This window comes from Argiope bruennichi, chromosome 3 (assembly GCF_947563725.1).
Source record: "Argiope bruennichi chromosome 3, qqArgBrue1.1, whole genome shotgun sequence".
NCBI lineage: Eukaryota > Metazoa > Arthropoda > Arachnida > Araneae > Araneidae > Argiope > Argiope bruennichi.
In genome coordinates, this window is record NC_079153.1 from 41,404,759 (window position 1) to 41,424,726 (window position 19,968).

General features: G+C 26.0%; 1 protein-coding gene across 1 annotated transcript in view; it reads left to right on the top strand.

The window, feature by feature from the left end:
- The window catches only part of LOC129963753 (RING finger protein 17-like), an 84,390-nt gene that overhangs the window by 5,704 nt on the left and 58,718 nt on the right, over nt 1-19,968 (top strand). Inside the window, exons 3-12 of the mRNA XM_056078289.1 lie at nt 2,802-2,902; nt 6,310-6,368; nt 7,922-8,016; nt 10,884-10,939; nt 14,358-14,505; nt 15,016-15,096; nt 15,862-15,962; nt 18,254-18,320; nt 18,769-18,817; nt 18,901-19,036. Coding sequence (XP_055934264.1) covers nt 2,802-2,902; nt 6,310-6,368; nt 7,922-8,016; nt 10,884-10,939; nt 14,358-14,505; nt 15,016-15,096; nt 15,862-15,962; nt 18,254-18,320; nt 18,769-18,817; nt 18,901-19,036 — 893 coding nt within the window. The remainder of the gene's footprint in view (nt 1-2,801; nt 2,903-6,309; nt 6,369-7,921; nt 8,017-10,883; nt 10,940-14,357; nt 14,506-15,015; nt 15,097-15,861; nt 15,963-18,253; nt 18,321-18,768; nt 18,818-18,900; nt 19,037-19,968) is intronic.

Sequence of the window (19,968 nt, forward strand, 5' to 3'; positions counted from 1 at the left end):
GGGAAATAATTGTTATGCTTAATATCTGTTCTATTCAAACCCTATTTGAACTGATTTGCTCGTTTAGTGTATTTTTCTGGTTTTCAAAAAGTAACAATATTGGAACTAAATGTTTGAAGTTTCAAGTATTTTATATCAATTTGTATGATTTTTTGTCCTGTTCAAAATTAACACTTGTGATTATTATTGGTAGAATGCCAGCATTTACCATACACAATGTGAAAGGTTTTTTTTTTTTTCTTCTGATGCTAGGTATCAGCCTAGAATGGCACAGTCATTGTAATTGTGCATGCATAATAAATCTCAATTGTTCTTGCCGGCATGCTATTAAAAGCTTTGTGCATTTGTTAAAACTAATTTTCTATAATATGGACTTTTTTTAGTTTTGAATTATTTAGGTACGACAATGATTGAATTAAATTTAATGCAGAACTTTGTTAAAGGACCTCAGAAACATGCCATTTGATGAAATAAGCTTACAATGAGTTTTGCTTTGTTAGGCAAAATATTTTCCTGTAACACAGATAGTTTTTTTTTTTTTTTTGAAGATGTATGCAAGAAGTTAGATAGTCTGGAACATTGGGTTTATCTGGACTGCATGAGATTATTAAAAAAATATGCAATGTCTACATGCACACACAAAAAAATATTTATTTATCACTGAAAATCATGGAAGAATGTAGAAATAGTTCTGCCATTAAGAATGATCAGAACTTATTGAAATAGATTATAATAGGTGATGAAAATATTTCCTATATGATCCCCCCCCCCCAAAAAAAGACCTCATTCTAACTCAGAAATGTTTTGGAAATCAAAACATTGCTCGTTACATTTTTTGATGCTAATATGAGTCTTATTCACAAAGAATTCTTGCAGATGGCATAAAATGGTAATCTGGCTATTGTACTATGAAAATCCATTTAAGCCTATTGTGAAAATAATTATTGGTGAATATCATTTAAAATATTTTGAGGTTTTTCAGGGACAGAATTCCTTACATTTGTCCAGAATGTTTGAGTGAAAACATTTGGTGTTTGTTTCATGATGATTACATAGTCAAATCTGGCTTATTGTTCATAGGTGTTTCATCAAAAATAACATCTATGTTTTAAATAAGTTTCTATATTCATCTGATTTAGTTTCTTACCATTTCTTTTAATTCCCAAAACTGAAAATGAAATCAAAAGGTTATAATTTTGAGGATATTGTTATTATACACACAACTTTCATATGTTCTAATCTCTGAACTGAATTCGAGCAGGATTTTGAATCATTATTAAATGGTTGTAACAAGTGTTTTGAAATTTAAGAAATTTATTAAAGAAAACAAGACAAACAGTAATTTTTATTTGTATTTCATTTTACACGCAGTCTTAAACAGCCAAAAGAAAGGTTAATGCCAATGGGGAATTCCAGAAGAATCCTGACCCCATTGTTAAAAATGATATACCTCCTCCTAAATCGGGGCAAAAAACAAAAAAAAATTTGAAAAGAAATTTTGAATCTTTTGAATTCCACTTGTTTACTTTTGGCATTTGTGAGATTTACTTCACACATATAGTTAGTTGAGTTTGGGGGCTGTTAGCATTTTTGAAAACAGAAGATATTGTTTCTTTTCATCTGTTGTACTATAGCAGTTTACAAGATTTAAAGATCAATCTGAAAATATGTGCCATGCTTTTGCAAGGAAGTACTTTGGTTGAAAGGTGTGTTAAAGTACATCGAAAAAGCTGCATTAAGGCCTTTAGGAACTAATTTATCATATTTTCCAACAAAACATAATAAGCTCACCTATTTTTGTTATATCTGTTTTGTTATATTACATATACATATATATATGTGAATTTTAAAAAGGGTTTTTTTATAACGTATATCTGGGAATGGGTATCAAATTATACAATATATTTGTAAATATTTGAAGTAAGGGCTTTCTCATTTTTGAATACATTATATATAGATATTAATATTCTTACTTATAAAATCTTTGTGATGGAAGGATTTTTATAAGTTTTAAGGATATGTTTAAGTTTATAAGGATATTCTTTAAAGAGAAATTGTTGAGATATACAAATAATACATGCTATCAAAATCAATTTCAAAGGTTTGTATTGTAATATGACCATTGAAACCTGTTTCTGTGTATGTATTTTTGTTTCAACTTTTATTAAAGAAACAAATTTACATGTTTTGAGACTAACCTTTTAGCAGTGATTGTGTGTGTGCATGTGGATGGGATAATTATTTCTTTTGAAATGTTTACAGTTAAATTATATAGAAAAATTCTTATTTCGATTTTTGAAATATTTTTATATTTCATTGACGCTTTGAGCTATTCAACTGGAGGATTAATGAAGACCTGAAAAAATTTTGTGATAGCAATCATTGTTCCTTTCCTTCCCATTCAGCTGAATGTGACCCTTTATTGTGGAAAAAATAATCCCAATTTGGCCGATTATAATACTACTCCTAACAGAAAATTCCATCAAAGCAAGAATCTTTAGATTTTGGGTGGAAAAAGAAATTGCAAGATATTTAAGATTTGGTTTTATAATTGTGGTTTTGCTGAAGTATGAATTTTCATGCCATTAAGTCTACCATAATGTGCTCAATCATAATAATGAGTGAAAAACAATATGTAATTATTTAAAAATATTCTTTTATCTGCTAATACAAAGCAGAAGAATCATTAAATTTGTTTTCCCTTTGGATTTTCATTTTTTTCTCTTTTGCATTTATTATGTTCTCACAAAATTATGTTTGAATTGAAACAAAAAATTGTATCACTTTTTCTTTCTTATCAGGAAGTGATTAATTTAGAAGATGATGATTCATCTGCAAAATTTCCTCCTGATGTGCATGCTTTAGGCATTCTTAGTGCAAACATGAGGAATGCTTGTCCGAGGTAATAATTACTCAATAAGCAGATTTTCATTGACAACTTCTTATTTGATAAATAAAGATATTATTTAAAAAATATATATATATATATATCATTAATTCATAAATATGGACTTATGATTTTATTCTATCAAAATAATGTGATATTGTGTTTCTTAGAATTGAAAGTGCTGCACAAAGTAATAAAAATTGGAAATTTGTTTAGATGTAAACTAGAGCTGAAAATTCCAAACACATTTTGCATTGTAATTGGACAATTCTTTTCATATTGTTCTATTACTCTGATTATTGCAAAGTTGCTGTATATTTGAAATAATTGATTGTCAAAATCCAAATGTTACCTATACTCATCATACACAATTTGTTAAATTAATTATTGACTTTTCAGGCTGTTAAACCATGAATATGGAATACATGGAATAAAAATTTTATCTTGTTATTTGATATGACTGAAAAAAGAAATTAAATTGACCCAATTACTAATAATTAGTAATTGGACCAATTATTAATTAATTACATGTGCAAATTAAAAAGTGCATATATTACAAAATAAAAGAGGAAGTAAAATCCTATTTCTGAATTAATGCCTAAAGAAAGCAGTTTTTTAAATCCTAATTTCAACATTGGCAACAGTACATGATTGAATGTTATGATGGATTAATTTGAATTTCAGCATAACATTAAAATTGAAAATGCTATTGACAGCTTTGTTTGGTGTTTTGTTAAGTAATGTAATTATGTGTGAACAAACTGAAAACTGGTTTTTCTATTTTATTTTAAAGATTTCTGGTAAAGTCTTCTTTGGTAAATGGCATAAGTCAATGAAATTTAATTGCAATTCATCAGTTTGTTATAGTTACAGATTGGGTATTGCATGTAAAAGTTTTATCATTAAAACAGTAACTTTTTTTGAGTTTTAATTTAATGTAAAGAACGTTTTTGTGAAATAATAATTTTAGGATTATAGTCATCAATTTCTATGGATAAATCATAGTGATTAACCAACTAATGATGATTAAAGTTATTTTTGGGTTGGTTTAATCTTTGTTTGATACCTTTTGATTTCTTTATACATCTTCTTTCTTCTGACTGAATAGAGTTTTTGATGACATGACAAACTCTCTCCAAATTATTTCTAATAATATTTTAAAGCTACATCAATTAACTAAAAATTGAATAAATGTAGCTGTAAAAATATATTTATTTATATTTGAGCGATTTCTATGCATTTCCTAAATTTATGGATCTTGGAAATGCCATGACATATCAATGCTCTGTAGTATATTTCATTTTATGAATATGCTTGATTTTTCCAAAATTTAATTCTCACAACAAAAATAATATTTGTGGTTTTTAGGAATGAAATCCCCATTAAGAAATTATATTTTGTATTTTGAATGGTTATGGCTAATCCTATTCATTATTATTATTAGTCATTCTGTGTATAAAAATCTTAATTTTGAGGCTTTCCTTTTTATTTTTATACCGGTGTTATAACTTTATAGAATGCAGAAAAATTCGAAACACAATGTATAAATTATTATTATCTTAGTAATTTTCCTTTTTAAAAATAATTACCAAACCATTTATCAAGATAGTTTGTTAATGATAATAGGATTGTAACTCTTATAGATAAGTTGTTTTGCTATCTAGATAAGAATTTGTAGAAGTGTATATTTTATCATATAACAATTAGTTATTCTGTAAAGGGTTAGTTTTTATGTAGGGGCTTTGGAATTGCAGCACTCCCAACTTTTTTCTCCTGCATATTAATGTGATCACTTATTTATTTGGTTTCGCAAATAATATCTAAACGCCTCAACTGTGTGATATAATTTCTGCTTCAGTCAAAACTATGTAATGTAATTCAACTATTTAATAAAATTTCTGTTCAAAGGAAAAACAAAGGTTTCTTGAAAGTGGAAATGGGGGAAAAAATGAGTTACTTTAGAGTCTTCATTATCAAAAAAGGATAAAGCTTCTTCAGTTTCTGTATTTTTTTTTTTTTTTTTTGTTCCAGTTTTTTTTACAAGACCCTGCATATTTGCAGGACACTTATGGAAAGACTTTTTATTAGAAATAATAAAGGAAAATGTAAGAATAATTAATGATTGATAAAAGAGATTATGTAGATACTTTGTAATATAATTTCTTTTTATTCAAAATAATTTTTTGTCAGTTATTAATTAAAAAAAAGTTCTGAAAGAAGATGCTTTCAAAATTTCTATCCCCTATATTATTCTGCACAATCGTATTTAGATTGGAAAGAAGTTTTGACAAAATAAAATACAAGTAGGTACAAGAGACTCAGTTTTTTAAAACGTACCAAATGCAGCAGTTTATATTATTATAATATTTTGTTAACTACTCAAATGTAGGTAGTTGAATGGATACAACTTTTTGAAAAACATTAGAAAGACCATTTACATTGAAAAGTACTCCAACATGCTTTTTGAAAGATATAATATAGATCTTCCTGCCTAGCATTTGAAGTACACTGCGAGATAGTCAGTACTGTAATTACCAAAATATTTGACTTCAATATTTGGGGATTCTCCACGTTTTAAGAGATTTTTTCCCCTTTCTATTCTTACTCCACCCCTTACCAAAATTTATAATTTATGTCAGGTTATTCATGCCCATTTAAGTATAATTAAGAAAAAAGCTCTAGATAAAAAAAAAAAAAAACTGCTTAGAGTCTAAAGTAAAATTATTTATCTACATTAAATTTTGGATGAAAGGCTTTTCTGTCTGTCTGTCTATTTGCAGTTTTGTGTGATTTGACAGTTGCATAAACATCAAGAAAACAACTATTGATCTTTTTGCATGAAATAAAATTAGAATAATTTATTTTATTGTTAAGTAGTTTTTTTATTAGTATTGATAAGTAATACATTCTGTATCTCTACAAATATGTTTATTTTAATTTTTTGCTTAATGAATTTTTTAAAGTTAAATCGTTTATTAAAATGATTTTAAATTACATAATTTCTTAATAAGTTATTTTGTTAAAATCAACTTTTATCAAGTCAAAAATCTGAAAATTGATTTTTATTAACTAATTACTAAAGTATTTTAGATTAATTAAGTAGTATAATATAAAGTTATGCAGAATTCATATCTTCACAGTAAAGGATTGTATTTTATAACATACCGTAATGTTAATTTATGACCTCTAATAAACTAAATATTTTTAAAAAATACTTGTGAATTCATTTTTTAAAAAACTTTTAAAAAGTGAGCGAAACTTTTATTCTTTCCTCTTTTAAAATTTTGTTTTTTATTTGTGAACAAATAAATTATTATTAATTTATTAAGTTTTTTTTAAAGAAATTGGAAGCTTTTTAGTGTATCAGCTATAAAATGCATTTTTTATGATTAATTTTATTATTATTATTATTATTTGTGTAGCTTAAAAGTGAAAATGGTGCATAATGATAAAAGATATCAAAGTCAAGATTCTCTCAAAGGTGAGGAGATATTCTATTTATTTTTTTCTAGGATAAGTGTCTGAAATATGAAAATGATTTAACATCTTAATACACCTCTAATAAAATATTTTATAAATTTTAATTACAAATGATATTTTATTGTTAGAATTTGTTTAGCTTGCTTTTTAAGACTAATTCTTTAGAATAAGTAACGTTTTTATTTTGTGTATTTCTTAAGAAAAATAAAATCATGTTAGTTTGAATTTTTTTAAAAATTGATATAATATTTTTTAAAGATTTAGTTTTTGATAAAAAAATAGCTGTTTTTAAACATTATAGTAAACATTTTCTTAAATATCCATTACTGGAAATGATCATTACATATATACATTCTATCAGAAGAGTATCTGCAGTGTTTCAATAAAACATCAATTATTTTTTTAATTATCAAATTCATTTTGTCATTTTCAAATTATGCCTATTTGTTGCAGTATGTCTTAACATTGATTATTCAATTTATTAAAACCTCTTTTGTAGGCATTTCCTTGATAGCCCTTAGTTTGTTTAGTGAATTTTTTTCATGATGCTTACCAGAAAGTCGTAAATTGAGTTTTAACTCGACATCCATATCTTTTGATCACTAATGTTGCACTTTCTAAATAGCTGGTCTAAATTAAATCGAGTAATCCTATCTTCAACAACCTGTGTGCAATGCTCCTTTGGAAGATTTTTTAAAATTCAAGCTGTGCTGAAGTGGATCTCATTTCTAAAGTATGAATTAAAATCAAGCAAAACATGTTGTGTGATAAGTCCTGATACAGAGACATTTTTCTCAGACTTGCATGAGAATTTTTATCACAAAATCTTTCCCTTTCTTTTTTTTTTAATTGAATGTGTTAAAGGCCGACTGGAAGGAATCTTGAATTTATTCATCTCTCAACTCTTTTTACGAATTACAAAGTCGAAGGAGTAAGTGGTGCTATATGTGTTCATTTTCATTTGTATATATTACATACTCTTTCTTGTATGCATTCTTGTATTTCTTGTATGCATGTGTATTTGAGAGCTCTGAAGTTTTCTCTTAACCAGGAAATATTACATGCAGGCCAGCTGCAGAGAGTGAGCACTCTACAATTCTCTTTGAATATTTTGTATACTTTATGCATGGATTTTAGATAGAATCGATTCATTGTAAGTTTTTCCTGGCATTTTTAGTGATTCAATAGAAGAAATTTCATTAGCAAATTAAAAGTTAGAAAAAATTTATTTTTTATCTATTGTAAAAACTGCTTGTCCTTGTGGACTGATTTTTAAAAACAAGAGACACTACCAGATGGTACTCTAATTCTCCATGATAATTAGGTTCCTTCCAAAATACTGAAAAAAGTTTTTTTAAAAATGTCTTTTAGGCAATTTCATAAATTCAATTTCAGGTACTTTTTTTCATCTTCAAAATATGTATCAGTATTTGAAATATTAAAAAAATATGCTAATTTTATTTAAAATTTTGCTGCACATTTAAGATTAGTGATTTATGTAAATTCCATTGTAATACCAATTATCTTTCTTGAAATTTATTATTTTTTTCAAAGGTTCGACTCATGTTTGTGGTCATTGTCATAAAAATCAAGCATTGTGGCAGTGCGATGAATGCCAATTAAACTTCTGCAGTCTTTGTTTCCAAAAAGTAAGAACCATTTCTGATTTTAGTATTTTTTTTAGCTGTCAAATTGTTCTATGTGTAGACATTATAAATAAGATATTTAGTAATTGAATCTTTATGCTTGTCATTCATTGCTCAATTTGTTTCTATTCTCATTGGGTTTCTTCTCCATCCTGGCACATTTATTTTGTTTTTCATCAGGTTAAATCTAATAAAATATGGTAGCTGCAATTTAATGTGTTCAGGATTTAAGAATTTTGATAATAATTGATTTAGATAAAATCAAACTCTGTTTTTTTTATATCGAGAAAAAAAAAATGAAAAATGCTTACTTCATGTCTAGTATAATTTATCAGTGTGTCTAGCATCATAAAAAGTGCTTAAATATGAAAAACATTTTTAAGCACTTTAAAAGTGCTTGATTTCAGAAAAAGTCCTTAAAAAGTGCTTAATTTTCTCTTGAAGATGAAAAAAGCTTTTCATTTTTTTATTTCCCCACAATATAAAATATGATAATTTGAAATCATGGTCGTAAAGGCTTGAATACTGGATGTATCAATTAAGGAAACCAACAAAGGCAAAGAATTCAAAGAAGTATTCCAGGAGTTCCAGCACATATTAAGATAATGCTTAATGATTCTTTCCCACCCCTTTCCATTTTTTTTTGTCTCCCTTTTTCTTAAACAATGCGCATTGTCATTTATTAAAATATTGGAATAGTCATATGGAAGGGGCAGTACGAAATGCATACTATGCCATACTTATTATGTATCGAAAAATATTCCAATTTTAATTTTTAATGTTTTAGATGTTGAGAAATTTATTTAAGTTATGCCAGGTATGTATATATGTAAACTTTTATGTGTTGTTAAAGAAGAATATGTGATATTGTCCAATCAATGAAAAATAAGAAAATAGCAGAATGAATTTGATGCATCAAAGTGATATATCGAGCATGGAAAAAGCTGCTTTAAAAAGACTAACATATCTAATCATACTCATTAATATGTCGATTTAGAGTAATTGCTTGAATGGCCTTCTACACATATTCAACTGTACTATATCGAATTGTAGTTGGGTTATAATTACACGTTAATCGATCGCATAAAATCCAGTATGATGAAATTTTAACTTGAAACCTTAAATTTTCAATGACCATGATATCTTCTGCAGTATTTTTTGTATGTCCCAAATTATTTATTGGACTAATCTTGTCAAATTTGTTTTGGTTAAGGAAAAAAAAAAATTACTGGATCTGTTACTTAAATATTTTTAAAAAAAAGTTTTTTCGGGATTTAGATTCTATAATTTTATAATGATTTTTTTTCTGACTTTTATAGAAATTTTTTCCCCAATGAAATCTCTTTATATATAAAGTCTTGTCCTGAGCAACACCCAGCATAAAGCCATTAAAGTTAGAAGCATGAAATTTTAGAAGTTATTTTTTGGTTGCTAGAGGCACACTTAGAACAGATTTCTCAAACTTTTAATTCAAAGTTTAATTAAAAAATAGAATTTTAATATGTTTTCATCCTAACATCAAAGCATAATATCGCATAAAAATTATTTTAACACCGTTTTAAAAGTTAAAAATAATATAAATAAATAAAGGTTAAAAATAAATAAATAATGAAAAATAAAATTTTGCTTGGTTGAATGTAATTTTTTTAATTATTTCTGACAAATTAGTTTTGGACACAGTTTATAGGAAAGATTTTTCTTATAATGAAATTCGAAATGATATTGCTTCTTCAAATCATTGAATCATATTATTCTGCAGCTGGTAAAATTGCAGTAAAAGGGAGGAAAAAATGTTAAGAAATTGTAAAGCATGTTCATTGAATAAAATTCTTCATTTGCTAAATTTTTAAGCAATGCAATATATTGTTTCACGCTGGTTTCAAGAAAGACTGTTTTAAAAAATGCTTCAATCGGCATTTTTACTTTCTCGTAAATTTAGTAAAAATATTGCAATTGTCAAAAAATTCGTACTTGAGATTTTAATGAATTGCCATGTTTCATACCTCCTTGAATTCAAAAACACATTTTCGAAAAATGACTGCTGTAACAAAGATAGCACTAAAACACTTTGAGCTAATGGATGAGATTTGGGATACAGTTTTCACATCAAACTTGTAGATTTCAATCAAATTTTTAGCAACATCCATTCAGAGGAAATCTGTTTATCTGTCTGGCTGTTCGAATATAAGTTAACATGATAGCTACAAAACAAAGAGAGTTAGATAGTTAATAGTACACAGATTTAATATCCTTTGTGTAAGCATCTGCCAAATTTTGAGCGAAATCCAACAAGAGGTTCATCGCATGTTGCTCTGTACTTTCAGAAATATGTAAACCCAATAACTCAAAAATGCAGTGACTTAAATATATCAAATTTGGTATGTAATTTTGTGACTGCAAGTATACTTTTGAGGCAAATTTTGTTTTAATCAATTGAGAAGAATGTGTCTAGAACCCAAATTTGCTTTTCGACCACTTGCCAGAGATTAATCCTAAAACACTTGCTAACGATCACACGATAGATAGAATCGGTAAAAATATTTAATTCATGCATAGTGTTAATATTCCGTAACTATTGTACGCCAATGTTTCACAAGGCATTCCATTTGAAATAATTTTGAAAAACAAATCAGGGTTTTAAGAAAGTTAAGAATCATTAAATAGATTGCAGTTTTGTCTCCTATGAAAGAACAGGTAAATATCTATTATATCTCTTAGTCCATTTTTAATTTAGATAGCACACATAGATTAATTTTAATATTTGTAGAGAAATATATGAAAATACCAATTTTAATGTTTTAATCTTTCTGAAAATTATTTTTCTTAATTTGAACATTAACATATGGTGTCACATTAATATATTTTCATAGGTTCATCAGGGTAAAAGTGAAAAAAAGCATGAACAAAAGAGAATTTTTGCTGAATCGTAAGCTATGCTTTTATTGATAATCAATATCTTCTGTAATTTTTTATTTATATTAATAATAATAATGATTAATATTGAGTCTGCTTTTTGATGTAGCTGTATATTTTTGTTAATTTTTTTTCTTTAGAAAGCAAATATGTACCCGTTTTTTTTTTAAAATCATGTACATATATATAAAGTGGTATTTATTATATACAAAATAATTAAATGGTACAATCTAACATTAGTCAAACAAAGACATCTTTGTATTGGAGTTTAAAATAAGTGAGCTCTTTATACATGATTTTATTATTACAAGCATCAAAATATTGAAAGAACTCTCAGTTTCTACTAGATTTAGCAATTGAAAATTAAGAAATTGATGAGCTGATATACACAAATAATAATATTCCTATCAGCATTTAGAAACATAAAGTGAATATGTATGTTCAAGTAAATATACATGTAACTTTCATCAATTTATGCTGATCAGAATTTCTTTGAGTGTCTAGGATTGAGTTTCATTACAGTATTTTGTCTTTTTTTAATGTATAAGTCACACTATTAGTTTATATGTTTAATAGTGCAAAAAGTGTGATTCTTGGATAATCCAAATAAGAATTTTAGTTTTGTGGATTTTTATGATGAAATTGAATATCATTTCAGTTGTTAAAAGTGTTTATTTTGCTCATTTGGGAGATGGAACCAAGTGCATTAGGATAATCCATCGGTCCCAATTTTGCATTCAATAAATGAGTCTGTAGCAATTTTTGAAAAAAATGTCATTTGGAAAAAAAAGAAATTTAGCTTTGTGTTTTCATTTTTGCAATGCAGACCAAGGTTATTTAGAAACAATTTAAAAATAGTAATTCATTCTTTTTAATAAGAAAAGTTTTGTGTTAGTGTACAGTAATATTAATGTAGTCATACTAACAGTTAGTCATTCTATCCATGTTGTAAAAAGATTATTAGGAAATCTCAATTCTACAGTTATTCTCAATGGATGTTTTTGAATGATTTTTTGCTTATTGTTGGAATTACACAGAAGTTACATAAAATACATATATTACCTTTTCAAATGAGAATAAAAAATTGTCAGTTTTGGTGGTTAACACAAGTAAGATTATGAAGAAGCACATTGATACTAGAAATTAAAAGTGTAATGAAGATAATCTCTAATATTAAAGGGGGAAAAATCCTATCTTGGATTGATTTTAAACAAGCTTGCACATAAATTTTGGAGAAATAAACAAAATCCTGTGCATTATGTAAGCAGCATACTGGAGAAATATAAAACCTTAGTTATTGAATGATTATGAGAATTTTCTTCATTCAATCATATTTCATTAATTTTCTAGATATCTCAGAATAATGAGTGAAGAACAAAGTGAAAGTTTCACCTGCATATGTTACTGGCAAAATATGAAATCCAGCTTTCTATAGAATGCTTAATACTAACCGACAATGTATGAAATGATACATATTTTCTAGGTATTCTATAGAATTACAAATAGAAAACTGACAAAGTATGAAATACATCTTTGAATTGTTTTGATTGCATCTCATTTTGTTCGGATTTGTATCTAGTGAAGCACTTACATGTAAAAAGTGCCATCAAAAAATTCGTACCTTCTGTGGCCATTCTTATAAAGATGATGAAATGGATATTTTATGCATCCTTTGTTTCAAAACTAAAAATGCTATTGTAGATAAAATAAATTCTAAAATCAATTTGGAAATACAATAAAGAAAATGAAAATGAATTCAGAAAACAAAATTCCAACTGCTTCTTTTGGGAGCTACTGCATGAGTTCTTATTCCAGATGTCAACAAGGGACAAGATGATTCGCACAATATACTGGTAGTTATAATGAGTGTGACAGAGGATGGTTTTGACCAATTTGGTTAACTTTTGAAGGAATTTTAAAACAAGAGTGAGGCCACAAAATTGGGAGATACTCCTGATCACAAAATTCCTCTGAACAGTTGAAATTGTTCAGTCCAGTGGCCAAGAATCTGTCAAATGTATGTAAAACAAAGTGCCAAAGTAAGAATTGTCTTTGCATGAAAAATATAGTGAAATATAATTCAAAATGTCATTCAAGCCTAACATGTTTGCACAAAAGGTTAGTAGGTTAAATAGGTTAATTTTAATTTCTTATTTTTTATATGAAAATTTTGTTTACCTTAATAAGAAAGACATCAATTTTGTTTTGTAAAACCTTCATTTTTTGGATAATTTTTTTTTAATGACACTCATTATTTTTTCAGAATAGCATTTGTATTTTTGAGGATTGCAAGTCATTTATGTAATAGTTTTATCAGAACTTGTATACTTTGCCCTAATAGCATTTATCATTCTATGGAATGCCTAGATATTATATACAGTGCTTAGGGAAAGTATGTAATAATTCTCTTATTTCATACTTTGTCGGAAAAAGTCCTGTATTATATACAATGCCTTAGGCATTCTATAGAATGCTAGTGTTTCATACTTTGCCAGTAACATATTCAAAGCACTGTACCTGTAATAATCATCTAGAGAATTTCCAGTCATGATGGTCGATTAATATTACTTAATGCCTGCCTGAAATATATTCTTCTTACAGTCTTCAAGAGAATAAGCCATTGAAAGAGAGACATGAAACTTCTTCAGACAGAGGTTTTATTGACTGATCATACACTGGAACATAATTTGTTTTAATCTTTTTGCTTTGAAATGCTATATTTTTGCCAAGTTTTAAGATAATGTTTTATGACTTTTTTTTATGTTCAGTATTTTTTTTTATTTTAAACCAAGATAAATAAGTAAATATTTTTCATTTGTTATTTATTTTTACAATTTGTTTATATTTTGTACATTATTTTTCTAATTTGTACATTCAAGTAAGACATATTGAATTAATTTATTTAGCAAATCTATTAATTATAAGAAACTTGTTGCAATATAGAAAAGTTGAATTTGAATCTGCAATATATATATATATATCTTGAATTACAAAATCAATTGCTAAATCTGAAAAAAAAGTATTCAAAAATTAATCCTTGTAAAATTTTTTATTATGATTTATTATATTTATGAAAATGATATTAATTTTTTATAAGCATATTGTTATAATTTTGTCTTATACTTCATGTGAATTAAAAACTTTCTTTTTCTTAAATACTATGTCATTGGAACTTTTTTTTAGTAAATTTCATAAACTTGTACTCATTTTTGAAATTTCTTGAATGAAAAAAAAAAAAAAAAAAAAAAAAAAAAAAATCCAGAATAAGAAGAATTATATTTAATCTTTTTATTTAAAGCCTTTCCATGCTTCTATTACTATTTTAAAGAAATCAAATATGGATAATCATTTTAAATGTTCTTATTAATATGAAATTTTTTTTTGTGGACTTAAACATATGTACTAATTTCAAAATTATTTTCATTTATTAGATATAATTCTATGGTACAAGAAGGATGTCCTGAACATGAAAACAAAACTATGGAATTTTACTGTGAAGTAGATAATCAGCTAACTTGTAGTTTTTGTATGCTTGTCGGTGGACATATTGGTCATGATGTCAAAACACTTATCGATAAAGTAAGAGCTTTACTTTTTGAATTCTATATTTCATTGAATTCAATTTTAGATACCTTGGTAATTTTTTTAGCCTTTTCATATTTATAGCAATACTAAGTAATGTTTTTTTTTTTGAACATATTAAATGTTATTACTTTTTTTTTAGTTACTTCTTTTCAAATTAAAAAAATAAGAAAAAAGTATCTTTTTGTAGTAAAATAAAATTTGCAATTTGGTTTTCAATTACAAGTTTTTGTAATCTAAATCTAAAAACTGTTATTGCAGACCTGCTTAAGTAAATTTGTAATAAATTTCAATTCATTAAGTTTTCCTTCATTTTATTTTATCCAATTATTCCTTATTAATTTTATCCAATTTTAATGAAATTACCAAAGAGTTATTTCATTTTTTATACTCATTATTTACTTACTAGTTCATACTCATTATTTTTAAATTTTAAAATTATCTAGTCCTGGATACTTCTTAGGATGCCATTTTTTTCAATATATATATATATATATTATTTTCTAGAATAAGGCTTGCGCTGAAGATATAAAAAATTCTTTGGATGGTGTCGTTAATTTGCATAAACAGTTGGAATATACTGATCATGTAAGTGGCTCTGTTATTTTTTTTCATAAACTTTTAATTATAAAATAAATTTATGTGCTTGTTCAGATATTTGTATCTCAACACAATGGTCAATTATTATATAAATTTTTTCTTCCTGCTTTCAAAAACACATTTTAATTTCAGATATTTTACATAATTTGTATTGCTAGTCTTTCTAAAAATTTGTAACTTTACTTCTGATTTCAGTTGAATATCTTTAAAACTGCTCTACTTTCCAAAATCTTTACAGATAGTTTTTAAAATAAAGCAAAAAATAACAATAAAATACAAATTTTTCTTTATTCAATGTAAAATCTTACCTTTATAAATTATTATTGCACTGTAGAAATAATGTTTATATTGGCAAATCAGTAAGGATAGCTTATTTGGATTTAGTTAGTATTACTTTTAAATGGTGCAGTTTTTTATGTATTGATATTGACAGCCAAATGATTACTATACTGTGCTGTACTTTCAAGCATTATAATTTTAAGAAACTTATTAATACACGAGGGATGCAACCAAAAAAAGGTTATTTATTGCATGCTATTTTAATAATATAACTAATCTTTTATTCAACTGCTACCTTGAAATTAATATTTTGCAAATAATTCAATTATGAAATTGTCCTATTAATTTGTTCACACCGTGAATATTTATTGAATATGTGATTCATATTGGAATATATTCTGGTTATTTTTAAAATAGATTAATTTAAAATTTGTTCTACTTATTAATTGTTTATTAACAAAATTTACTTTATAGTTACTGAATGAAGCAATATCTAAAGAAAAAGTAGATATTACCGATACATTAAAAAGTGTTCACGATTATTTCCACAAAATACATTCGGCTTTACAAATGAGGTGAGATGGAAATTTTTATATTTATTTAAAAATAATTATGTGATTAAATCAAATGTGATATTAGAAATTTTTGTTAAATAATTTATCAAATTGTAATAAATAAGATAATACATTTATTCTGAATATTTCATTAATTAATAATGTAATTCTATGTTTCTGACTTTAATTATATTAAATGAAAGAAATTTACATTTGCTAAATTTTTGTAAACCATAATTCTTGATACAATGTAATCTAAGATGCATTTATTTTTCTATAATCAACAAATAAAAAATAAATAATACTAATGATTTTTCTAAACATTATTATATTACAAATCAATGTAATGATTATTTAAAAATCCAATTATTAGTCAACGAAGATATTTTAAAATCCAATTTAAATCTTAATTAATTTCCAAATTTTTATCTTAATTCAGCCCATGTTAACTTCATTCTAAAATGTGTTCCTATTTTCTGTTCCAGTTCTTGCTTTCTATTTAATTAATTTTACAAGTACTCTATAAAACTGCTGATCTCGCCATTACAGCATTTTCTCTGAGTGAAGAGAGTAAAAATCCTTAATATTTACCACATTCTTTTAAAAATACCTAAATTTCTCTTTCCTAAGACTAAGCATTTCCAAGGAATCTCTATCAAAATCTCATAGTAAAACCAGTGAAGGGGAAAACGTTGGTCTCTTTTGCTCTTTCACGATGTAAATGGACATCAATATTATCATCGCTTCTTTGGACATAATATGCCTCCCTTGATAAAATAAATCAAAGTTAAAATTTCCGCAATTTCTTCTTCTATTCGGTTTTGCAACTGCTAAAATATATTTACACACACATTCATGTATGTACGTACGTACGCACGCACACACACACACACATCATGTAAACACACAATCATGTGTAAACATATTTTAGCAAATGTGTGACCGAATAAAAGAAATTTTTGAAATTTTAAAGCTTTGATTTATTTATTTTAAGATTATTATCGTTTCTTGTACATAATATGCCTCCTTGATGAAATAAATCAAAGTTTTAAAATATCACAAATTTCTTCCATTCAGTCATGCATCTGCTAAAATATATTTACATATGTGTTTGTGTGTGTATGTACATGCGTGTGTATATGAAAGTGTGTGTAAATATATTTTAGCAGTTGTATAATTGAATGGAAGAAGAAATTGCTGAAATTTTAACTTTGATTTATTGTATCAAGGGAGGCATATTATGTACAAGAAGCGATAATAAGCTTACATTCATTTACATCATGGTACAAAGGCAAAAGAAACCAAAATATTTTCTGTCAGTGGTTTTATTCCCTTTGATTTGATAGGGCACACCTCATGGCACAGAAATGCCTAATGCATGAATGTCTAAATGACAAGAGAATTTTAAGTATCTTTAAAAGAATGTTGTAAGCATTAGGGATTTTTTTCCCTTCTCTCTGAGTTTGGGAAATGCAAGTCATCAGTTTTCGAGAGTACATGTTAAATTAATTAAATAAAAAAGTGGGAATCGGATTAGGAAATAAGAGAATATTTTTGAATAAAGTTAATACAGGCTAAATTAAGATAAAAATTAGAAAACTAATTAGGATTTAAATTAGATTAAGGGATATCATTACATATATAATATATAATTGCTAATTGATTTGTCATTATGTTTTGATATTTCTATGACTTGCATTTTTTATTTCTGCTGGTAATTTTTCTCTTTTTGAGAATTATTAAAATGCCATTACAAAATGAATTCTAGATTTTCGTTTTATGGATGCACCTTTGTAATATATATTTCATGGATACTACCTTGTAATATATACAAAGGCAATTACTATATTTGTAATTACTTGCAAGTTTTCTAATAATTTAATTCACATAATTTTTAACATATTTTACAATGTTTAAATTTTAACAGGGAATATTAGTCTTTTTTCCCCATTTTCTTTTTATCATTTAACATTAAATTTAATTAATAAAGAAGGACATGTTAAAAAAATTTTAAAGAACTTTTTTTAAAATTAAAATATTGTTGTTTTGTATATTAAAACGATTCTTCTTTCCTGGCTCTTTCCATTTATGTTACAATAGATAAAAAGTTGTAACTTAATAATTAGTAATTGTAACTTATTAATTAGCTTATTAATAAGTTATCAATAAGCTAAATTTATTTAAATACTGTTATTTTTATATAATAAATGGTTTTTTTATTTATTTGTATACATACTTTTGTTAAAAAGAAAGAAAATTTCAAGGAAACACAATATTTTTTGTTTGTGATACAATCTTCTTATTTCATTTAGGGAAGCTGACTTGATCTCGGAACTGATGGAAATTTCTGAACGTCCTCTTAAATCATTAGAAGAAATGGTAATTTTTCAAAATCCAGATCTCCCTTTTTTTTAAATATATATATACTTTACATTAATGGAATAATTTTATTTTAATTTTAGTAAGCCTATTTAAAAAAAAATTAAAACAACCGAAGTACTTGATATTTATTAGCTGATTTTAAAAGACATTATTGTCAAAATAAAAATTAGTTAGAAATATAATTTTCAATACTTGTAACTGACCTCTTAAATGCTTTAATTATGTAATATCTTCAGTTATAATTGAATATTAATCAATAGTGTTTCTAAAAGATATATAAAGCATTTCAAGGTATATGTAGAATGATTTTAACTTTGACTCAACAGCAACAAGGCTAGAACATATTAAATGACAATTAATTGCTAATTTTCTTATGAATAATTATGGGAAAATTTAATTGCCACGTTATTTATTTATTTAAAATAATCTTTTACTTTTTGTCTAGAGATTTAAAGTTGCTGACTTTGAACGGAACTTAGCATCTTTAAAGAAAGGTATGTATTTTAATGGAATTAATTCCCAGTGGTTAAAAATACACAAATAGAAATGGTTTTTTTATATATTATTTTATTTCTAGATGCAGAATCTGTGATAGAAAATCCTCACCTAGCTGTTAGTGCTCCAGCAATATTGAAAAAATTTGAAGAGTACAAAGACATTCCTTGTTTCCTAGTTCCTCTGACTGATGAATCTGAAAGTCGTTTTAACATGAAGTATGCTTGCAAATTTTCCCCCTTCCTTTTATGAAATCTATTTTTTTTTTTTGTTGAAATATTTAGAATTTTGTTTAATTCCTTCAGGACCAGTGCGTGGAAACAAAGCGCTTTCACAGGACCTTACTCTCCAAAGTGGTGCATCACCATGGGTCATTTCACAATTAAACCTAATTTTACCAAAAAATTTATATAAAATCTTCATTTTAATGTAGTGACTTCAATTTTACAAGTAACATTATAACATTAATAGAAATAAATGAATGAAATAAGCAAAACACTCAACTTTTAACTGTACCCAGAAAAACAAATATCATACACATCAAATTATAAATATAAAAATTGTATAATATTTCATTCTCAATCCCAGCATCAGTCATCTGAACACACTTACCCATTTTCTCCTAACGAAAAAGAAAAAAAAAACTAAAGCAATGAACAAGAACGCTGGAGTCTCTTTAAATCACTCATGCACTTTTAGAGAGCCATTTGTTTACACATATAAATCTATCAAATCTAGAAATGCAGAACAGAAGCCAATACCTGCCTGCATATGAAGGTCAAATGCCATATAATTAGACTGTTAGACTGAATGATTTAATCAAGTAAATTAGATTAGTAGTTGCAAAATAAATTCAAACAGAATTCAAAGTAAAAATATTAGAATTTTTTTTTCTTTGTACATTTGTTGTTTGGATAAAAGCAATAAACCCAATGACTGCTACTTTTTGTTTACGGATTTGAAAGGTCATTTTTCAGCATGCGTGAAGATGCATTTACTTTTTGCTTAACTGCTTACCATTGAGGAACTTTTAGATGAACTGTTTATCTTTGATACATTTTAGATTTTACTGCATGGCATCTGCAAATTTTAGTCAAATTTTATCTATGATCAACATGACATCTTCAGCTTTCTTAGCTATTGATCCCTG